This window comes from Poecilia formosa, unplaced genomic scaffold, assembly GCF_000485575.1.
Source record: "Poecilia formosa unplaced genomic scaffold, Poecilia_formosa-5.1.2 Scaffold61, whole genome shotgun sequence".
Classification (NCBI taxonomy): Eukaryota; Metazoa; Chordata; class Actinopteri; order Cyprinodontiformes; family Poeciliidae; genus Poecilia; species Poecilia formosa.
This window is the reverse complement of record NW_006800000.1, coordinates 1,560,025-1,580,595: the sequence shown is the minus strand read 5'-3', so window position 1 is coordinate 1,580,595 and position 20,571 is coordinate 1,560,025. Positions and strand designations below refer to the sequence as shown.

Sequence of the window (20,571 nt, the reverse complement as noted above, 5' to 3'; positions counted from 1 at the left end):
TTGTTTTAGTTTTGTGTCATTGCTTGTTTGCAAGTATTTAGGTATGTCTACTGACGTTTACAATTAAATCTGTAAGTGTCCACCATCGATTCCCGTTGTGCATCTTTAAATCATCATATTCTCACCTGTGTGCTTCATGCTGAGTCAATTCACTTATAGTCCACTCAGGAATTGACTCCAAATTTGGAGCTGAAGAACTTGTGTCCTTTGTTTTACATTTGTAAGAAGTCAGCAAACCAAAGTGTTCTAGTGTTAACAGCTGGATAATAAACTGTTTGCACTGTTTGTTCGCTGCTTTTCTCTTCTTTATTACCGTCAGCTCTTCAGACAAACAAGCAGTTAGCAGCGCTGCTAATTCACTGTCATTCCGTTACAAAACTTATCGCTGTGTTCCTGTCGTTCCCTTGAGCAGCTCTCTGATAGCAGAAAGGCATGTCCGTAAACAAGTTTTACAAAATACTGTACAATAACCGAAAAGAGAGATGTAACTTCTATTATGAATTAGCAAAACCCTACAAATTACAATGAAATACTACTTCCGGTGGACGCCGGAAGTAAGACCCATAATCGTTTCCGCAGTAAGCTTCCGAGGAATAAGGTGGATGTGGTTTCAAAAAAAAAAGAAGCTGCTACTACTCTAACCTGCAGCAACACGCCTCTTTATTTCTACGCACACATATTGTGGTTGGTTTTCCGTTTCTAGTTGGTCATTAACAGTAATAGCAACAGTCTTCAACTACAGCTGGGCATTTTAATTACATTGTCACAAAAATGTTTCTGTCTTCACAGATGATTTCAGCTAGCTGTTGTTTTAGTTCCAATGTTATTTTTACTGATCATGTTGCATCAACACAGGGGGATGTTTCAGTCTTTATAGACATGAAAGTAAGATTGCAATGTAAAAATCTTGCAATTAGGTACAGTTACCTATACTTTTTATAACCTTTTACAAGTTGAACATCTCTGCTTTTGCACTAAGCCTTGCTATTTTGATAACTGTACAGAGAGATGGAATAATAATAAAAAAATAATAATAATTTATTATTATTATTATTATTATTATTATTATTATACTAATAACCAATTTTATTTATAATTCCCTTTATATGTCAAGTTTAAATTAATACAAATTCAAACATCTTTCCTTGTTGCAGCCACATTTGGGTGAACAGTCAAGGACCAGAACAAAAGAACAAAATTAGGTTCTTTAGCAGCTTTTATGTTTTCGTCCCTCTGATGACTCTAAAATACAAATAGAAATATAAACACCAAGAAAGTGGTACAAATGAGAGGTTGGTTGTACAACAGTGACTATGTGATTTTATATGCTTGGTTTAAGTCATTTAAGTCAAACATTGTTGTCTCAGACATTTCTACAATCTGTGACATAGTGCGAATGCTCTGGTTTTTACCAACAAAAAAAAAAGATAGTAGCTGGGATATGACAGGGATATGACAGATTTTTGTGATATTTTACTGGTATGAAGACATCCAGGATATTTCATTTGACAGATTGTAAGTTTATTTTTCTCATGATCAAAGGACTTTGTTTATACCATCAGAGTAAAATTGTACACCATTTACTGTACATAATGACGAGAGCACTGAAACCGGAAAATGACAGAACCTCTGGGTCCTGGACACATGTGAGAAAAGCAGACTATACAGCAAGAGTATCAACCATTTGGAAATAGAAATTTCAAATAGAACACAACTGAATACAAGAATAGCACATTTGTTAAAGATCTTCTCAGAACCCACAGTAACAATAGCGGTATCAGCGATTGTTCTTTGCTGTCGTTCAGCATATATTTTTTTCAATGGTTGTAAAATAGAAAATCTACTACTTTACATGTGACAAAAAGAGACTCTGCCCTAGAAGAAGCAGGAGGACAAATATTTCAAGTAAAAATGTGAGCAGTGTGTGATGTATTGATTTACTGCCAGTTAGATGAGGAATGTATTAAACTCTTTAATGGAGCATAAAGTTCATGAAAATGTCAAGAGAAAGATATGAGTTCAAACAAAAGGTGGATTCACTCTCTTTGTTTGTTGGCAGTAGGTCATGCTGTGTTAATGAATTTTGAAGGAAATGAGCAGAGTGAATTTCTGAAGCTAATTATAATTTACCTACAGACGGACTGAAACTTTGGAATGAACTATCTTGAATCTTCTGTAGCCAAATGGTGTTCATCCATTCTGAACATATATCTGAGGTAAACTGAAGTTTAGAGAAATACCTTCGGTGAACGCGAGGATGGCAAGAAACACAAAGATTAATTCAAGTTCAAGTCATTTTGTGGCCAAACTTTAAAACTGGAGTTCATCTTCAAAGGCACAATAAAGTATGTACAGCAATATATCTTTCTATCACGTAATTCAAAGTAAAGTGCACCATCATCCTGTACATTCACATTGAACAGTGTGACACAATAAGTGGTAGACAGCACTGTGTAACATACCTTTACCCTTTTCAAGTTGGGGTCTCTAATTGATTCTTTTGGAAGTAAGTGATTTTTTTTTTTTTTTTTGTATTGGCACCAAAACAGCCAATACTGATGAAGTTGTTACAAATGACTGCAGAAAATAAAATGACCATGCGATGAAATATGGAAATAACAAAATACTCTGATCAGCATGTTATCTTTGAATTCATGCACAACAAGGACGTGTGAGACTGTGCTGTAGACTACAGAAAGAAAATATACGGAGTTGCTCAAACACACTCTTTGTGTGCCTGTTAGTTAAAATGTACAAGTAAGGAAATGTTAAACTTCTAAAGCTACTACGTAAAGAAACAGTGCAGGTTTTTATAATGCAGTTGCAGTATACAAAATTACAATATAAGTCAAGACCAATTCCTTTGATTTTACCAGTGGATTACTTTTTGTGCTTGTTTTCTTCCACAGATCATAACCATTTACCCCTTTTCGACCGCAGGCACACATAGACACCGAGGACTTGAAGCCCGCAATGTATTTCGCAGTATGCAGGAGTTCCAGGGCATTGGGTGATTTAAAGATGTCAAACCAACCCGAGGGATACACAAGCAGCCCTTAAGGACAGACAGATCAGCTCTTCTTTGAACCTCAGATTTGAGTTTATTCACAGGCAAGTTTACTGTCAAAGCTGGAGAGGGCAATGGCAAAGGCTTGCAGCGCACACATTGGGTAGTTATAGTCCATTGTGAAGACGTCCTCCGCCACACGGCCGAACTGCATCACAATGTAGTCAGCTGCAAAAGAAAACGTACGTTTTACTCAATCGACACTGACACAAAAAAATGAAATTGTATGTCCTAGGAGTTTCAAATTGTCAGTAACAACAGTGAGTGAAAGTGAGGAGACAGAGGATGCTTTGAAGAATCAGTCGACACGGTTACCAATACTTGGGTTTATCAAGGGATGAATGTTGGGCTTGCATGAGGTTGAGTGATTGTGTTGTTCAGTTACGTGGCATATGGTATGCAGATGTCCCAGAGGCCCCATGTTGGAACCAGTGGGTAAATAAAGACGCCCACACATCTTGTGTCATCTCACACTATGTTGGAAAGATTGAGCTCCATGTGGCAGACAACGGCAAAGCAAGACAACCAGCCATGTGCATATCCAATTGCTATCAAGCTCTGCAAAGTGCTATGCTTTATTTAATTTTTTTCTAAACATTACCCTTTGTGTCTAGTGATCTTTCCCTTCTGCTTGATTGACTGTTGCTCCTGCAACTGCATGTATCACATTGTTGAAGTTACGTTGCCACTCAGTATGACCTTTATGTGCATTCTATCCATGAACGCATCTTTCAAAAAAATCTAAACTTATAATTTGGGTAAAAAGACTAGGTATACCCAATTCCCAAACAGCTTGATAAACTAGCTCTTAGTTGTAAACACTTGCCATTTGTATTTCTGGATCAGTTTCTCAGATTGTTTGCAACACATGATGCTTGTAAATTGCAGCTCTGATGTCACTCCAAATAATTTCATTTTAATTTTATCTGAGGTCATGACCTTGAGTGGACTATTGTAGCACCTTGGATTATTTTCCTCTGGTCTAATTTACTATTGCTCTGTATATTGACCGTGTTTTGGACCACTGTCCTGTTGGTGACCCAGTTTGGTCCAAGGTTTAGCCAACAGATAGACTGATTCCCATCTGAATGTAAAAAAAAAAACTTTCCCATACAGTGTGGATCATGACCCCTCTTTCACCACGCTCAGCAGTTTTCACAAAACTTTTGTGCTTAAACTGCATTTGATTTTAGCCAAACATTGTGGTTTGAACTGTGAAAAAAATGTCTTAAATGCAAACCTAAGCTGTGCTGCCATATGCTTTTCAGAGAGAAAGGGCCTTCCACTGGCAAGATGCAAAAGTTAAGAAACAAACTAATGGCTGTCAAGTTTGAGATGTGTAAGGACGAGGAGTTTTAGAGAATTGTGCTTCCTGAGGTTACTTGTGAATTATCTTTATCACAGCAGATTGATCAGGCTCACTAATTTTAGAATAACCACAACCGTTTTTACAGATTGAAAAGCGGTTACAATGTCCTTGCTAAAGGTCACTTAGTTAATAACCCCTAATTCTTTCAAAGGTATAAACAGCCTTTTACAGGGTTGGTCACTTTCGCTGATGATTCATTAATCATGTGCGTGTAATTAGCAGCATTAGGCTGCTTCTTTCCCTCTTGAATCTGATGAAAGAAGTGATGCTGTGCTTCATTTTTCTCATGACAGTATTTGACCAGAAAGTTATTTTGCTCATTTATTTTTTATTTTATTTTGTTGTTACCTACACGTTGTTCTCCTCGGCTGTCTCACAAAAGCCCTGAATAACTAACTCATAAGACCTTTCACAGTAATAAAATGCTCTGTTAATGTCTATTTCTTTATCTGTTCAACATTGATGTTTTTTGCAGGAATAGCTTTGCTGACGTCACAACATCTTTTCAATTTGCTACATTTATTGCCCTCATTGCTAAATTTACTCAATTAAAATGATTTGCCCTGTGGTAATACCCGCTCTGTAAAGTGAGCCAATGAAAAGAAAACCAGACTCTGAACATTATGCTGTCAATGCATTACTGAGAATATGCATCATCCCCCAAATGTAAAGTGATGTCTAGACATTTGGCTCTTACGGTCATTGTCATGAATGATTTGAAAGTTTTTAACAGAAGCCTGCGTGACTCTGCCGTGGAAGTTGAGAACGTAGGACTGAGTGTCGTCGTTCCACACAGGTGTTTTGTTGTGAAGCTCAATCACACTCTCTGTGTTCTTGTTCTGCCACCTGGCCAACAGTGACTCATGCTCCTGAAATGAACAGCAAACAAACACCTTCAGCAACAGCCATGTCAGTTTTATGATCAATTATAAAACTATTGCAGGGAGTTGGATAGGTTAGCACATATGCGGCAGCGAGACCTACGTTACGTGGCCGGATAGACACCCTCTCATGGTCCATGTTCATTCCTGGAATGATGACGCTCATTTTGCGAGGCCCTTTGAATCCTAAAACATTGGTTTCCTGTATTGAATAGATGATGAACTGGTCAAGATACAGCAGAAGCATGCTTAAAGAAAAATGTGCCATGTTTATAGTTTTAGTTTATAATTTTATTACTGCAATCTCACATCCCTCTTTTTCTGCAGAATATTAAATGTTGTATAATTGCAAATCGGGTAACCAGTGCATTTCATTCTCAGGATATTTATACTCACATAGCAAATGGCAGCTAGTTCTTGGCGAAGATTGCTGGCTTCGAGGCTGGTGGTGCTCTTCATGGGGTTCAGACCATTGTCATAAACAGTAAACTTGGTTCCCATGAGGTTTGACCTGCAAAAACAGCACTATGCATTCAAGTCTAATTCAAGATTTGGTGTGTGATTGATGTGAACTAACGTATAAAGCGCAATTCAGGTGGAAATTGAGGTGGCATTTCCTAGCGGCTGTATGGAACTAGCCCTTTCATGCATGACTTATGATTCTTTATGCCAGGATTTTTTCCTAATTTTTTTTTGGTTTTTCTTAAGGCATAAAAAGGTGGGGAAAATAACTGTACAAACAAATTCTTTTTCTAGATTTTTTTTTTCCTAGGTGATCAGTTGTATTTTTATCCCAATACAAAGTTGTTATTTGGAAAATATATCAGTAGTATTGATCTCTAGGGATTACTTGATGTCACAATATCATTTTTTATCTGCAAGGGTAAAAAAATAAATAAATAGAAGGAGGGACTGGGTTGGTCGGCATGCTTTCCGTCTGTCAGCCATGTTGGATTTAACTGTAATTCTGCAATTCTGCAGACGTAGTTGATAGTGTATTTTATGATGCACTAGTGTCCACTTCAGAGTTCTGTGTGCATTTATAACATAAAAATCTGCAAGAAACACAATAAAATGGCTTTTATATAGCTGTCCACTGTAGTGACCACTATGCATGAAAGGGCTAGAGTATATTGGTGTATGTATTTATTCAAAGCTAAAAATCCTCTGTAGGATCATTACAAAAGCTGTAAATATGTGAAAAGGTGCCCTCATGTTAACATTAACATCAGCTTAGAGAGCCTTGGAAAAGTGTTCATTTCTAATTTCACTTTAAGCGTTCTCACATGTTGTAACTTGTAGTTAGAACATTACAGGTTTGTTGTAATATTCCAACAAACTTCAATGTATTTTACTGGACTCTGATCTGAATGCCCACGCAAAACCTGAACTAAATAACATTTCTGAAGCGTTACAGTCAAAGGCTAAAAATTTGCATTGATATCCACAGCTCCAAAAGCTGAGTCTATGTGTTTTTTAGAAGGCACACCTCACTTCGGCCAGTCCTCAGAAGAACTCCTTGAGAAATTAGATGCAACAGTTCATAAAAGTATAGATCTCTGTCATTTTTTAAGAAGGATTGTAGCTCTAGTCTAGAGGTTTGAGCAGCGGTCAGGCCGCCTCTGAAGATGAAAATGCGTAAAGCTGTGATTGAGTTCCCATGGAGTTGCTGGATTGATGTTCTCTCTGAGGTTCACAGTACAACGCCTCATCAATCCAAGGCTGCAATAATTATTTTTAATCAACAGATCATTGAACATTTTAACAAAGAACAATGACTTGCAATCAGTCACATTTTTCAGAGTTATGAAGCTTCTTTGATAAAAACCAAATGAATGAGCCACATTAATCTCCACTAATGAAGGGTTCTTAAAAAAATGCTACGTTCAATTGCCACGATCAAAAGCTCATTTATATCAGCACTAAGAAATCTGAAATCAACCAGACATTAGTTTTCCAGTGTTCAACATTCCCTACTGTTTCAGACTCAAACTTCACGCATTCCCAGTCTATAAATATGGAAACTGCAACAAAAAAGAAAAATCCTGTAAGGAAGGCACACAAATGGATGACAAACAGAAGAATGGATGACCAGATGGATGAATAAAAAGATTAATGAAGGGATGAATGGTTGGAGGAATTGTTTGTATGACTGCTGGAAAGTCAAACAGATGAATGGACAGATATAAATACAATATTTTATTTTTTAAAATATGTTGACAGTGCAGCAGGAAATAAAGTCTGAAAATAAAAATACCCTTTCAGATTCTATTTTCTTGTTATCCATACTTCAAATGCGGAAAGATAGAACACAAATTCCATACTTTCCCAGTTTTTCCAACACCGCACAGAAACCCCGGTTTTAAAAATTCCACCATTAAATGCAGGCTGGAGTGCTGTCACTTAATTTAGAGTCAGTGTGTCGGTAATTTTTTGTGATGCTGCAAAAACATCCCCTTTTGCAGTGCAACATGTTTTTTCAAAGGATTCACCTCAGTTTTCCAATGAAGCTCTCCCCACCACGAGACAGATCAGTGGGATCTATGGAGATGAGGTAATTGGAAGTTTTACTCTTTTTTCTTTTCCTTCCAGCTAACAGGAATACCTGAGGAAAATGGAGCCAGAAACCAAAGAAGAAAAAAAAAAGAAAAAACTTGTAAAAAAAAAAGAAATACAGTTGCATCAATGTATCATTTAAATCCAGTAAGTAGAATTACATGAATGTTGTGAAATAGACATTTACTACACTTTTCAGAAAAAAAAAAACAAAAAAAAACCTGACACAATCCTCTGTGAAATGCTCGTCTCAAAGCCTTCTCACCTTCTTGCCATCCTCCCTCTCCAGGTGAAGATAGTAGGTAGGATACATTCCCCTGTCCATGCCTTTCTTGTCCCTGGTGATTCTGCATTTTACTCTGACACCCTGTGGTGCGGGTCGCAGAGAAAACTCCTCCAGATCCTCGACATCGATGGCAGGTTCATTTGTTGGCGGAGTGGGTGCTGAGGCCACCTCCTACGGAAGACAGCAGCCCACTGAGGGTGAAATGGTGGTCGGGTGGGAGATATGTCATTAGGGAGTTTTGTTAAAACAGGCTAAATGAGTCTGAAGATCAAACTGTCCACAGGGACAGAAAATGAGCACACTGTGCCTAAAATAGAGATCCAGTGAAGGAAAGAAGATTGAGTTGACTGAAGATGGAGATTAGTCTAGCAGAGAGAAAATACGGAAAGTCAAAGCTGTAAACACGGTGTCCAGACATGAATCATTTTCATTTACGAATGATGAAACATGCAATTTATTGTTCCAATGGTAGTAAATATCCTTCGGGCCTGTAGCGCTCACAGATTATCTGACTACATGATTTTAGATAAATATTATCGATGCTCTGCGACAGACTGGCGACCTGTCCAGGGTGAACCCGCCTCTCACCTGAACGTTCGCTGGAGATGGGCACCAGCAAAACCTCCTGACCCCATTAGGCACAAGGGTGTACAGACAATGGATGGATGGATGGAAGGATGGATGGTTGGATGGATGGATGGATGGATGGATGGATGGATGGATGGATGGATGGATGGATGGATGGATGGATGGATGGATTATCAATCACTTTTACTCACGTCGTGTCATCTTCTTCTCTTTTAATGTAAGTTGCATTTTAGTTGCCCATTTAAGTGAAAATAATTTAATTGTTTACCTATACCTGTTCATTTTTTTTCTTAAATTTCAGTTTTACTTTGATTGACTGACAGACTCTTTAAGAATTTTACTACAGTAATTGTCTTCTATATTTACATGATAAGGAAGACTAATGATACTGAATTAAATTATATATTACAAGGTAAATACAATTAAATTATACGATCTCAAATCTGCATTGCATTTTAACTGATCTTGACAATTTTTTTTATCCAAATAACAAATGTTTTGAGTCAAACATTTCTGAAGCGACTTAATCTCTATTTATTTTTTTTGCAACTGATTTCCTCCTGGTATTTTGCAGGTTGCACTAAACACATGCTCCACAGGTCCAGCAGATGGGAGCAATTTGCTCTTGTTTATATGTCAGCATGTAGACGACCTCCATTCAGCAAGAAGCTGAAGAGATGCAGGGTAATGATGAAAGAGATGCAGAAAACGTTTTCCTGCTACAGTGTGATGCGACCATAAAAAATGGTGGTGTAAAAGTTTAGCAGTTTATAAAATTATTACACCTGTCCTTTAGAAAAATATTGCACTAGTTACATGTTCCCACTAGTTACCACTACATGAGAATAAATAAAAAATAAAAAAAAACAGTTGTAAGTGATGTCATTGTCCTAATTTAACATAAGAATTAAAGAAATGATCTGCTTTTTCTTACATTTGGTTTCCATTACTGGGTGCTCACCTGACACCTCTCTGTTCTCTTAGTCTCAGGACAACAGGTAAGTGGGACAGAGATCCTCAGTGCTCCTTACTTAATTAGCACAGTAGGGACAGATCTTCTTCAGAGTGTGTTTGTTTGACTCCTATTTATTAACCTCCGAAAGTGGAGACTGTAGTTAAGCGAAATTTTCACAATTTGTTGCAGACGGGTTTCGGTTGAATGAGGGATTGATTCCACCTTTGTGACATGTCTTTGTAAATATTGTAAATATTGTAAATATTGTTCCTCCGTTTTCTGTAGAACTGAAACAGCTCTGCTCTTTGTAAATCCAAAACTATTTTTTGTGGCATTTTTTTTTTTTTTACAAAAAGGCAGCAATCCATTTTTTTTGTTTGTTTTAGAGAAATAAGTCATAAATTTGAGATGACATTCCTTCTTCATACATACACAAAGGGCATGCCAGATCTCCCTTTACAACTACTTTCATAATTACAACATGCACGGTGTGTGTTAACCATTTTAAGTCTCTACTATCAATTTGCTCTTGAGGTTTCTCTGTGCAGTCCTGCATCTTTTAGATGTGTCCATGCTCCAACACAGTTGGATTAATGGCTTATTTTACCTTCTTATTGTGTCTTTAGGTTCTGCAGGGAATCATTACTGTATTTCTTGAATCACTGAAAATCTAAAACGGGCAGGATACAGGCTGCTGACTACTACAGCTGGACTCCCATGGTCTAGTCGCTGAACAGCTTGCCAATTTAAGGTTATGAAACACAGGGAGTGTTGATGGGAACTGTGCTGGGGAGAGCTGTTTTCAGGAGTATGCTCCCAGATCACAGTAATCTCAAAGGGGTATTCTTTGAAGGGCTCAGTATTTCAAGTGTGTTTCCTGTACCTATAGACTACTTTATTTCCTGGAGTCACACAATTATGGGATTATTAGTAGCTGAAAGATCTTGCCAGTTGATTTGAGAAAACATCAGTACAGCAAATAAACACAAATGATGGCTCCGGAAATTGCAAATGACTTTAATTATATTAAACTTTCATTTTCAATTTCTTGAACTTCAAGCATAAAATTGCTAGGAGTGAAACTGAGCAACATAATGAACTCGCATTCTCTCTCTGCTCATTATTCACAGGTCTATGGCGAATGGGCCAGAGTCGACAGGCAAGCAGAATACAGGGAAGATGTGAAGAGGGAAATTCATCTTACCTTGCATGACTTTTTGCTGGTGGCAGAGCCTGGTCTTGTGTTGCTGTTGAGCTGTGACGAGCTTGAGCTAATTTCATCGTCATCGTCCTCTTCTTCATCAAAATTCATACTGCTGGAAATACCTTTGGAACACAAACAGAAGAGAAAAAAATGAAAAATGAAAGAAAAAAACCACCTGCAGGATTGCACACTCTAGATTTATTGCTGTGGAGAAGATTTAAAATTGAAAGCATCTAAACAACATTAAAAAATATTGTATCCGTTTTAATTTAAATGTGGTAATCAATCAATCAATCAAGTTTATTTATATAAACAAGACAGTTCAGAGTGCTTTTTTACATCATTAAAAACTCAATATAAAAAGTCACAAAAGACATCATATACTGGAGTCAACAATTGAGAAAACCTGTAACAAACATTATATTTTTATGAGCGACATCATCAAAATCAACAAAACACATCAAATATGTTGGTCAACGTTTCATTTCTTATAGTTCAATAGCAACAATAGACAGATGGGATTTAGTTGAGATTTAAAGGAAGTCAGTGTTTCAGCTCTTTTGCAGTTCTCTGGGAGTTTGTTGCAGCTTTGTGGCGTATAGAAGCTGAATGCTGCTTCTCCATGTTTGGTTCTGGTTCTGGGGATGCAGAGCAGAACCAGAACCAGAAGACCTGAGCGGTCTGGAAGGTTGGTACAACAATCGCAGATCTTTAATGTATTGAGGTGATAAGCAGTGACTTATAAACTAACAACGGTATTTTAAAGTTTATTCTCTGAGCTACACAAAGCCATTGTAAAGACGTTAGAAAAGCTGTAACCTGCTCTATCTTCCTAGTTTTAGTGAGAACGCCAGCAGCATCGTTGTGGATCAGTTGAAGTGGTCTAATTGATTTTTTTTTTCTTTTTTTTAGGCAGACCTGTGAAGACACTGCAGCAATAATCAACCCATCTAAAAGTAAACACGGATGAATTTCTCCACGTGTTGCTAGAACACCTGGAAATGTTCTTCAGGTGAAAGAAGGCCGACTTTCTAACTGTCTTTGTGGGAGCATATTGATATTAAATAAGACGGGTCGTAAGTCAAGATTTTTGCAAATTAACAATTTGTTGGTAACATAACTAATCTAGAGTTATTCTATTGCCAGAGTTATTGCTTAATGTTCTGCATTCTGAGCAGAGCTACTTATTGTTTTAAAACAACTGTGTCTTTTTTGGGGGGATTGTCTGCAACATTAAAGAAACTAGTAAAAAAAAACAGTGGGTGTATCTCAACACCTCAGTTAGCAAAGTCTAAATGTAAACAACAAATAATCTCCAATTTAAAATGTGTTTTATTTCCAGTGTTAACGTTATTTCACTTTTTCTATCCAAGTTAATGTGGGCATGTGCTTAATTTTGTAAAAAAAAAAAAAAAAAAAAAGAAAAAGGATAAAAAAAAAAAAAAAAAGAGAAGCAGGATAAACTCAGATCTATGTTTTCTAAGAAGATCAAAAGAGATAGTGGGTTATTTACCAAAAGGCATTGTTACCAGTTGCTCCAATGTGCCTATAAAATACTTTTATTTTTTTTTCCTGTGACCTAATTACCACATAAAAAATAAAAATATTACATTTGGTTTTGGTTGACTTGCTACTGCACCATTTCCCTAATGAGAGCTGGAGAGTGGAGATGAGGAGTGTGACTGACAGATGAGAGAGAAGAAGAGCGGCAATTACCATCAGACAGACGTTTGAGGCCGAGTTAATGCAGTTCGTCACACATCAAGAGTGGAAACCCTGAGTTGGTAATTGCTCCCATTTGTTTCGACTTTATGTGTAGGGTGTATGTTTAGCTGAAAGAAATGTTAGGCTTCCCTTCAAATCCTAACAACACTGCTGGTATTGTTAGGATTTGAAGATGGGTTTTTATCAGGTGCTCATTTGGACACGTGACAATTACAGAGACATAAGACTTCAGGAACTCTGCATATTTGTTCCTCATGTTAAAAAATGTATTGATTTTATAACTGTCTTTTTTTATTTATATAAAAATATGAGTCTTTGCTGATTGCTACAACTAATATTAGAGCTCAGCCAAGGAGAAAATGAATAAGTCAACATGATGTCTAAGAGCCACACTTTAATTTCACCTGAGCAGTCACTGTTTTTAAAGATTTGAATCCATTGTCTATAACCAATTTATCCTTGCTGGGTCATGTGGGGGACTGGTGCTTAATTCCAGTGGTCATTTGAGTGTGCTAGGAATTACAAAATGACAAATAATTAGAATAATCTACATTTTGCTGGATTTCAATAAGCTCCTTGCTGTTGAGAGATTTAGTGTCACTCAGAGTGTGTGGTGAGGATGATAACCTGTCCAGTATTTCAGTGAACCAGAACGCTGTGGATGTCATGAAAGACTTTTCAAACAACAGAGGTTTTACCTTTCTTCAGCATGGTGACACGGAGGTCCTGCTTACTCTGTGACTGCGTGCAGCTCATGACCGGCTCTGCCTCGCCTTCCTCTGCAGCAGAATGGCCCACCGTCAGGATCTGGATCTGACTGTCGTCCTGCTGGGCAGCCGGGCTGTTGATCGCTGCCAGGTCGACATTCACCAAGAACAAACTTTGTTAAAAACGCTTCTCAGTAATGTCTATTTCATTTCTGCTTCACATATCAAAAACATCTTTGCGACTGAAATACAGATTTTCTGTTCAACCAGGAAATCTGCAGAAGCATGTCAATGTTGTATAGTGCCTGCTGCACATGATAGATAGAAACAACAAGAAATTGCAGGTAAGTGATCTAGGATGTACATCAAATCTACAGCTGACATTTGCAAACTCGTGATCTCTGATCTGCATAATGTTTCAGCCTCTAATGAGACTTCCTGTCACATGTCACTGCAGAGCTTAGACACCGACAAAAAAAAAAAAAGAGAAAAGCTACACAGATTATGTTTGCTGCCAGGAGTAGTTTGAACATTCAGCTCTTCAACTGTGATTGTTATCCAAGGATCCAAGGATAACAATTAGAGTGGAAGCAACACTACTTGTACACTGCTTGTAGTAAGTAAATATTAGTCATAATGTTATATATTTCATGGTCTGTTGATTTGAATTGTGGTGGACGAACCTTTATGTTTGCCCTTCCTCTCCTTCTCACTGCCGGTCTGCGGAGTGGAGCTGGCCGATGCTTTGCCCTTTTTGGCTGAGCGAGGCAGCTGAGCGTCCGAAATCACCTTCACCTCCTCCCGTTCAGGATCTTGCACTGGAAAATATTCAGGTGGTGAACAGGAATGGAGAGCAGGATTCAGGAAAGTGGTATTTCAAAAAAAACAAACAAAAAAATGTGTTCATGTCTAAAATTTTGATGTAAATAAAATCTATAATTTCTATACAAATAATGCTTTTTTTTTGTTTTGTTTTTCCTATAACAGCAAAGCTTAAAACTATTTACTTCTGTAGCAGCACTTTTACAACTCATAATTAGATTTTCTCAGATAAATATCTTTTTCTCTCTCTCAGTGAAAAATGAGGAATTTCATATCTCTAAGTCAAAGAAACTAAACATTTGGACTGGGAATTGCTGCTCAGGGATATTCTCTGAAGTCAATGTATACACCTCCATGAAAAAGGAATAAAATTACAAGCTGTAATGTGCATAAAATAAAAATAATTGTTTTTGTTTTACATTGGCACAGCATTTTGTGGGCACTTTGCATATTGCCAAAAACACACTGAGAATGTTTTACAGCTGTAAAAATAACCTAAAATTTGATGAGAGCTTAATTTCGTTCTTGATTGCATTCCTTTTCTAAAATTGATTCATTATTAGAAAATCTGCACTCTTACATCTTGATTAAGTCTGTAATGGATTTTTTATTTTAACATGTTGTGATTTTTATTTTGGCAATTTCCCTGTGTGGTGCTGATTTCATTTTTCTTTTGGTCAGTGAAAACTTTCCACTGCTGTTAGACAAGTACAAGGTCTGATTGTTCCAGACTTTGCTCTGCTTTCTTCACAGAGTTTTAGTAAATACTTTTCTTTTCCTGGCATGGCATGTTAAAGCAGTTGTGTAAGATCACAGCATACAACATCCTCGGCCTCTTTCAAAGTTTCCTTTCACATTAATGATGCTAAATTTCGCGGTCAGAGACTGGAACATTTTTCTACTGATGACATTTCAACCAGGTTCGCGTAAGCATCCTGCTATCACGTTTGGAGATCATTTCTCTAATCCTACAAGCAAATCTTTTGGAAATAAGAAAATAAATTTTCCAGGCAACGTATTTCTGTTCAGAGCTATATAATGCTGCTTAATAGACTCTGTACTGAGGTTTGCCAGTTATTATTATGGAAGACGATGTGAGAACTGTTTGACGCTGCAGTTAACCAGCCAATGTTCTAACAAGCTACTTAAGATGTGAGATCGTGTTAAAAATAACCAGAGCACAAATCTACTGGTTTTGTGCTCTCTGTGCTTCCATTTTAATTTAGCTGTTCAAGTTTTCCACATTTTTATTTCACAGAATGGTAATGAAAGCAAACGGTTTTACACCAATCCGTATTCTCTAAGATTATGCTCTGTTCTGTTTTCTAATTCTCTCTATGAAACTGGAATTTATAATCGTGTCAGAAGGTTACATCTTTCTTAATTCATACATCTTTCTTTTTGACATCTGGCTTAATTCTAAGCAGGAGAGTTTCTGAACTCTTTGTCATTTTGGGCTTTCTCACCATGGTAGATGGTGCTGCTGTTGCTGCTGAGGTACGATTCGACCAGCGGGGCCTGCTCTTCGCTCTGTTTGGTCCGACGAGCGCGCGACCTCCCGTCCACGTTGGACTGGACCATTAGAGGCTCCTGCCTTTTCTTCTTCTGCTTCTGTTCAAGGAGGGCTCGCTGAGGGTTTGAACACAGACCAGAAGTCAGACAACGAAGGAACAGTTCAGGCAAACAACCCATATTTTACGAATGTCAACATGCAAATGAAAAACAAAAGCTTTACAAATAAAGGTGTATGGCATGGCATGCAAAGAAAGAAGGTTTCAAAAGGTTACACCACCCTAACCTTCTGCAAAAAAAAAATGCAGGAGGAGTTTGTGGAAGTTATTTTTAGCTGTTATCTGCACATCTAAAATTCTGAGTCAGTCTTTTCAAGCATCTTTGTGAGAAAAAAAAACACAAAGCTTGGAGGAAGCACCTTGATGTGTCTTAGAAACACCTTCAGCAGTATTGTTAAGTAAATACTTTTGTGCGTCAGAGCTTTTTGAGAGGCACATGAAAGATCTTCCTAGGCAAGAGGATTTAGTGCTGCTACCAGTGTTTTCTGGTGAGCTGGTTTAGTTGCTTAAATGCAAGTTGGAACAAATGTATAAGACGAGTATACATATGTATAAGAAACAATGTTAGATGACTGGAAATGTGCTGCCAAACCAAATGATCTGTTGCTAAATGGATTCTATGGCTTTTATCAGGACTAATTATACCCAACTAGAACTCTTTAATTATTAAAGGTTTCCATTAGAGAAAAAAATTAGATTGTACTGTAAGACTATGAAAAAAAACCCCACTAAATCACATCACAAACTAAACAGAAATAGCCTTGTATGAACATTTAGCTTTCATAAATGTAACTATAAAAAGACACATTATCATTTCTCCCTGTCTGCCATGAAATTAGATTAAAATTTACCAAATAAGGCTGATCAAAATTATTTCTAATGAAAGCAGAACAACGAAAGAGATTTTTTTTATTGCTTTCTTTATATCAGAAGTAGGCATACATAAGGATTATTTTGCCATTAAGCTACTGATAAAAGCCCAAGTTATGATGTCATAGCTTTGTAAGTTCCCTCTTCTTTTATATTTGAGTTAAAGGGAGGGACACACATGTATTTATGTGGTTCTGGGTTGGCCTGTGATGGGCTGGTAACCTGTCCAGGGTGTACCCTGCCCTCTTGATGGCTGAACATGCACAGCAGCACCCCAGGGCCCTGAGAGGATAAGCGCATGTAGAAAATGGATAGATGGTTACATGTTCTGAAAATTTCTGTTCCTTTAATCCATCCTGTGCCACAGAGCACTAGCAGTTCTACCTCGTCCTGCAGAGCTCTTTACAATTAAATTTGCATTGGTACGATCTAAAGAACGTTAGCATGAAACAAGCAAAAGACACAATAGGCGGCAAGCTTTCTATGGCTCAGTTAGAACGTTAAGAGATGGAACCATGTCAGAATGCAAAGGAATGATGAAATGATACAACTTCATCTCTGTTATTCAAACAACAAAGTCAGCTTGGATAGATGCCGAGTGAAGCAGCCGCACGCAAACCCATCCAATTAAATACGACAAAACCGAAAGAAAATTCAAAGAGCTCAAAATGCATTTATTCAGTGATTTTCTCTTCCTTGCTAAGTATTTTTACTGTGTTTATCATGGAGCTGAGACAGGCTGCCTGGGAGCGTGTTAGGTTACAGTGTTGCTCACAGGAAACAACAACATCAGTGTCAGTTTTCTGACTGCCAAACATCAGTTTGACTGAGGATTCCTGGACTCTCCAATTCTGACTCATGGTCCTGTTATAATCTGTTGTGTTAGAGAAAAAAAAGAAAGCCTGTTGAGAAAACATTTAATGAGAATGAAATAATGTGGGCAGTGGCTCAAGACCACCTAGTGTGTTGTTTTCTTTCTGTGCTGAAGAAGCACAAACCGTCTCATCAGAAAGCCCTTTAGGAAGATAACAGAATCCACCGTGGGGTTTTGACTCGAAGTTGACTGATGGAGCAGTAGCAGCTTTTGATGATAAAGCTGTCCTGCTGTGATTGATTTGTTTTTCCATTTTTATCATAGCTGTGAGAACATCAGAGGCTCACCTGTCTGTCCAGTTTCTGCTGTCGGAGGTTTGTCCCTTCATCGTCTAAAGTGCTGCAGAGAAATGAACGGAAGAAAAAAAAAACAGGCTAGAATAAACATTTACTAAAAAACAAAGACAACTTCATGAACAGTGCTGTAAAAAAAACCACTTATCCCTTTTAATAACTTTCTATGTTTTTAGTTTTCTGTCACACGGAAATGTTTCTGATCATCAAGCAACATAACAATCTTCCAGAAGCAAATTATGGAAAATGTTTTCAAGCATACAAATTACAAATCCTGGAGCAAATGAAACAATGCAAGAAAGTGGATAAAAGTAAATCATTAAAGTGTATAAATACAGAGCGGTGCATTTGAGTGAATATATCACATTGAACAATGCAAATACCAGTTTAAAAAATCTATTTATGTTCACTAAATGCATTACTTATGCATGAATGCTTCAAAAATGTCTTTTCAAGACAAACTTCAGACTAAAGGAGAGCACACAGGCTTCAGTCCAACCATGACTCAACATAATCCCTCATCTGAGTTGTATTTTGTATCTGCTATCGCTCATAAATGTAATTCTACGATGCACCGGATCGATGGCAAATACAATTTGCTGACTCAAAAAAATAATAATATTTCCAGGAAGTATGACATCAATCACACTGTGATGAACTGCCCAGAGTGTAACTCTTCCCAGCAGTCCACTCGAAAAATTATAGTTTTCCAATAAACTATTCGTGTCATTGGCATTATTTAATATCAGATGCACTGGAAGGTTTCACAAATTTGTCAAGAAAATTAAATGCATGTGGAACATGTGACATATCTGAGCTCTGTGTTCTGTCTTCATTTGTATTTGACTGACTTTTTATTTATTTTACACAGAGACAACTTTTATTAACCTAGTAAAAGAGAGATACATGAAGAAACTAGCAAAAAATTAAAAAATTTAAAAAAAAATTCTGCCTGGTCTCTGCACAGGGTGATGGAAATCAAATATGATTTAAAAGATCATGAATAGATGAAAAGTGATGAAAAGTGTTAGCCTTTCTGCTATACTGTTATTGTCAGCCAAGCATAACATCCTTCTAAAGGACTTATAATCACACATAATTATGCAAAATAGAAAGTCTTTAAATGCAGAGCTGATTGATTTGAGCAAAATGCTGCAGCTCTTTGCCTTTTTGACTTTCTAACACTAAGTTTGGAAGTGGCTGTTAAATTTGAGAAAAGATCAGTTAGTGATTTACTAGAAAATATAATCTCAAATGCAAAATCTTACATTTACAGGACATCATAAAAGCCAACAAGTTGTATTTAAATGTTTTTGATTTGTTAATTTTCCTCAAAAATTTCCCATGAAGCAACACATTTCTTGCTTTTTCCTCCTTGCTTTACATTTCTCTACATCCCACACTTCACACACTAACACTACAAAATGTTGTCAACTGAATAATGACATTTACAAACCAGCTACCTTAAAGACAAAATGATGACAGTTCATAGCTGAAAACAAAGCCATAAAATCCTTGTATAATACCAAAATGAAGAAAATTTTGTATCGAAATGATGACGAGAATCTTTTTCTCACTTATTTCTTACTGTTTAGGTTTAATTTCCCGCACTGAACCATCTGCAGTTGCTTCACGTGACATCAGATGAAAGAGTTGCTAAACATATTCCGCATAAATACTGATTTTCACAAGACTCTTTCTGTCATCCTCTTCATCGTTTGCACTCAGCCTTGGTTCCTCACATTCAGAGCTTCAACACAGAACACTGTGACATGCGTAGGGAATTAAGAAGATAAAGAAGATAAGGATTTCTTGAAAAATGTATGCCTCTTCATTTGTGAGCACAGCTTGAAAGCAGAATATTTGAGAAAAGTCCCATTTACGCTGAAGTTCCTTCATAAAGATGGCAAAATGTGAGGAGCTCTGCTACGTTGACATTTTGCCTCTGCCTGTTAAAGTGTTCCCTGTTTGAGCAGCTTTTAATTTAATCTATCCACTAATGTGTCTTTAATGTGAGAGTTTGTCCACATGCCTCTCTGTGCTGCCGGCACATGGAGGACGCTGTGAAAGGCATCAGGCTGAAAAAAAAAAAAAAAAAAAAACACATTTCAAGCTCAACACAATGACAATGAAATCTAATTATGAACGTATTTGTGACTATGTGTTTTCCACCGAAGCAGTTAGGCTTTGACTGACGGCACTATAATAATGTTGTTAAAGATTCTCCCTGCAGACAAGAACAGCGTTTAATTTATAAAAGCTTTGTGCTTTATCTTTGTAGTTATTAAATGTTTACAATAGTTTTTTTGTTTTTTTTTCCATGACAAAGTCTATTCAGCTCCTGCATATGAGAAATTTTTGACTTTACATTGAAATGTACAACAAAATCCTGCAGAATATTTTCATATTCTGTCAAAGTCTGCATTAGGTAAATAAAACAGTTGCCCTCATTAATGAAACAACAGGATATTTATGGAGCACAAGTGATTAGACTTTTTTTTTTTTGCCTCCTTGCATCCAGTTTTTCCCTCAGAGCTTTTCACTCACCAGCGACAAACTCAGTCGTTGTTTATGCGGAGGCCTCTGAGAAAAAACCTCTGTGGCTTTAATTAAAAAGATTTATGCAGAAGATTCAGAGGGAAGGTACCAGAGCAGGGGAGAAAAGATGAAAGACTGCGAGGTGGAGGTGTCCCTTGATGTGTGATGAATGGGGGAAATTATGTTGGGGTTGTTGTTTTTTTTTTCCATCAGAATTGGTTTGTTTTTTAACATGCATTCAGGTTAAAAACAGACTTTTTACATC

At 37.1% G+C, this 20,571-nt stretch overlaps 1 protein-coding gene across 1 annotated transcript in view; it reads right to left on the bottom strand.

Annotated features, from left to right (window-relative positions):
- Window positions 1–1,499: 1,499 nt before the first annotated feature.
- LOC103139497 (tubby protein homolog) overlaps window positions 1,500–20,571 on the bottom strand; it is a 24,456-nt gene continuing 5,384 nt past the window's right edge. The window contains exons 2-12 of the mRNA XM_016672440.1: window positions 17,763–17,849; window positions 15,627–15,789; window positions 14,022–14,156; window positions 13,330–13,482; window positions 10,907–11,028; window positions 8,139–8,330; window positions 7,810–7,922; window positions 5,714–5,828; window positions 5,421–5,519; window positions 5,134–5,305; window positions 1,500–3,235 (exon numbers count right to left, since the gene is read on the bottom strand). Of these exons, the coding sequence (XP_016527926.1) occupies window positions 3,102–3,235; window positions 5,134–5,305; window positions 5,421–5,519; window positions 5,714–5,828; window positions 7,810–7,922; window positions 8,139–8,330; window positions 10,907–11,028; window positions 13,330–13,482; window positions 14,022–14,156; window positions 15,627–15,789; window positions 17,763–17,849 (1,485 nt within the window). The 3' untranslated portion in view covers window positions 1,500–3,101. The remainder of the gene's footprint in view (window positions 3,236–5,133; window positions 5,306–5,420; window positions 5,520–5,713; window positions 5,829–7,809; window positions 7,923–8,138; window positions 8,331–10,906; window positions 11,029–13,329; window positions 13,483–14,021; window positions 14,157–15,626; window positions 15,790–17,762; window positions 17,850–20,571) is intronic.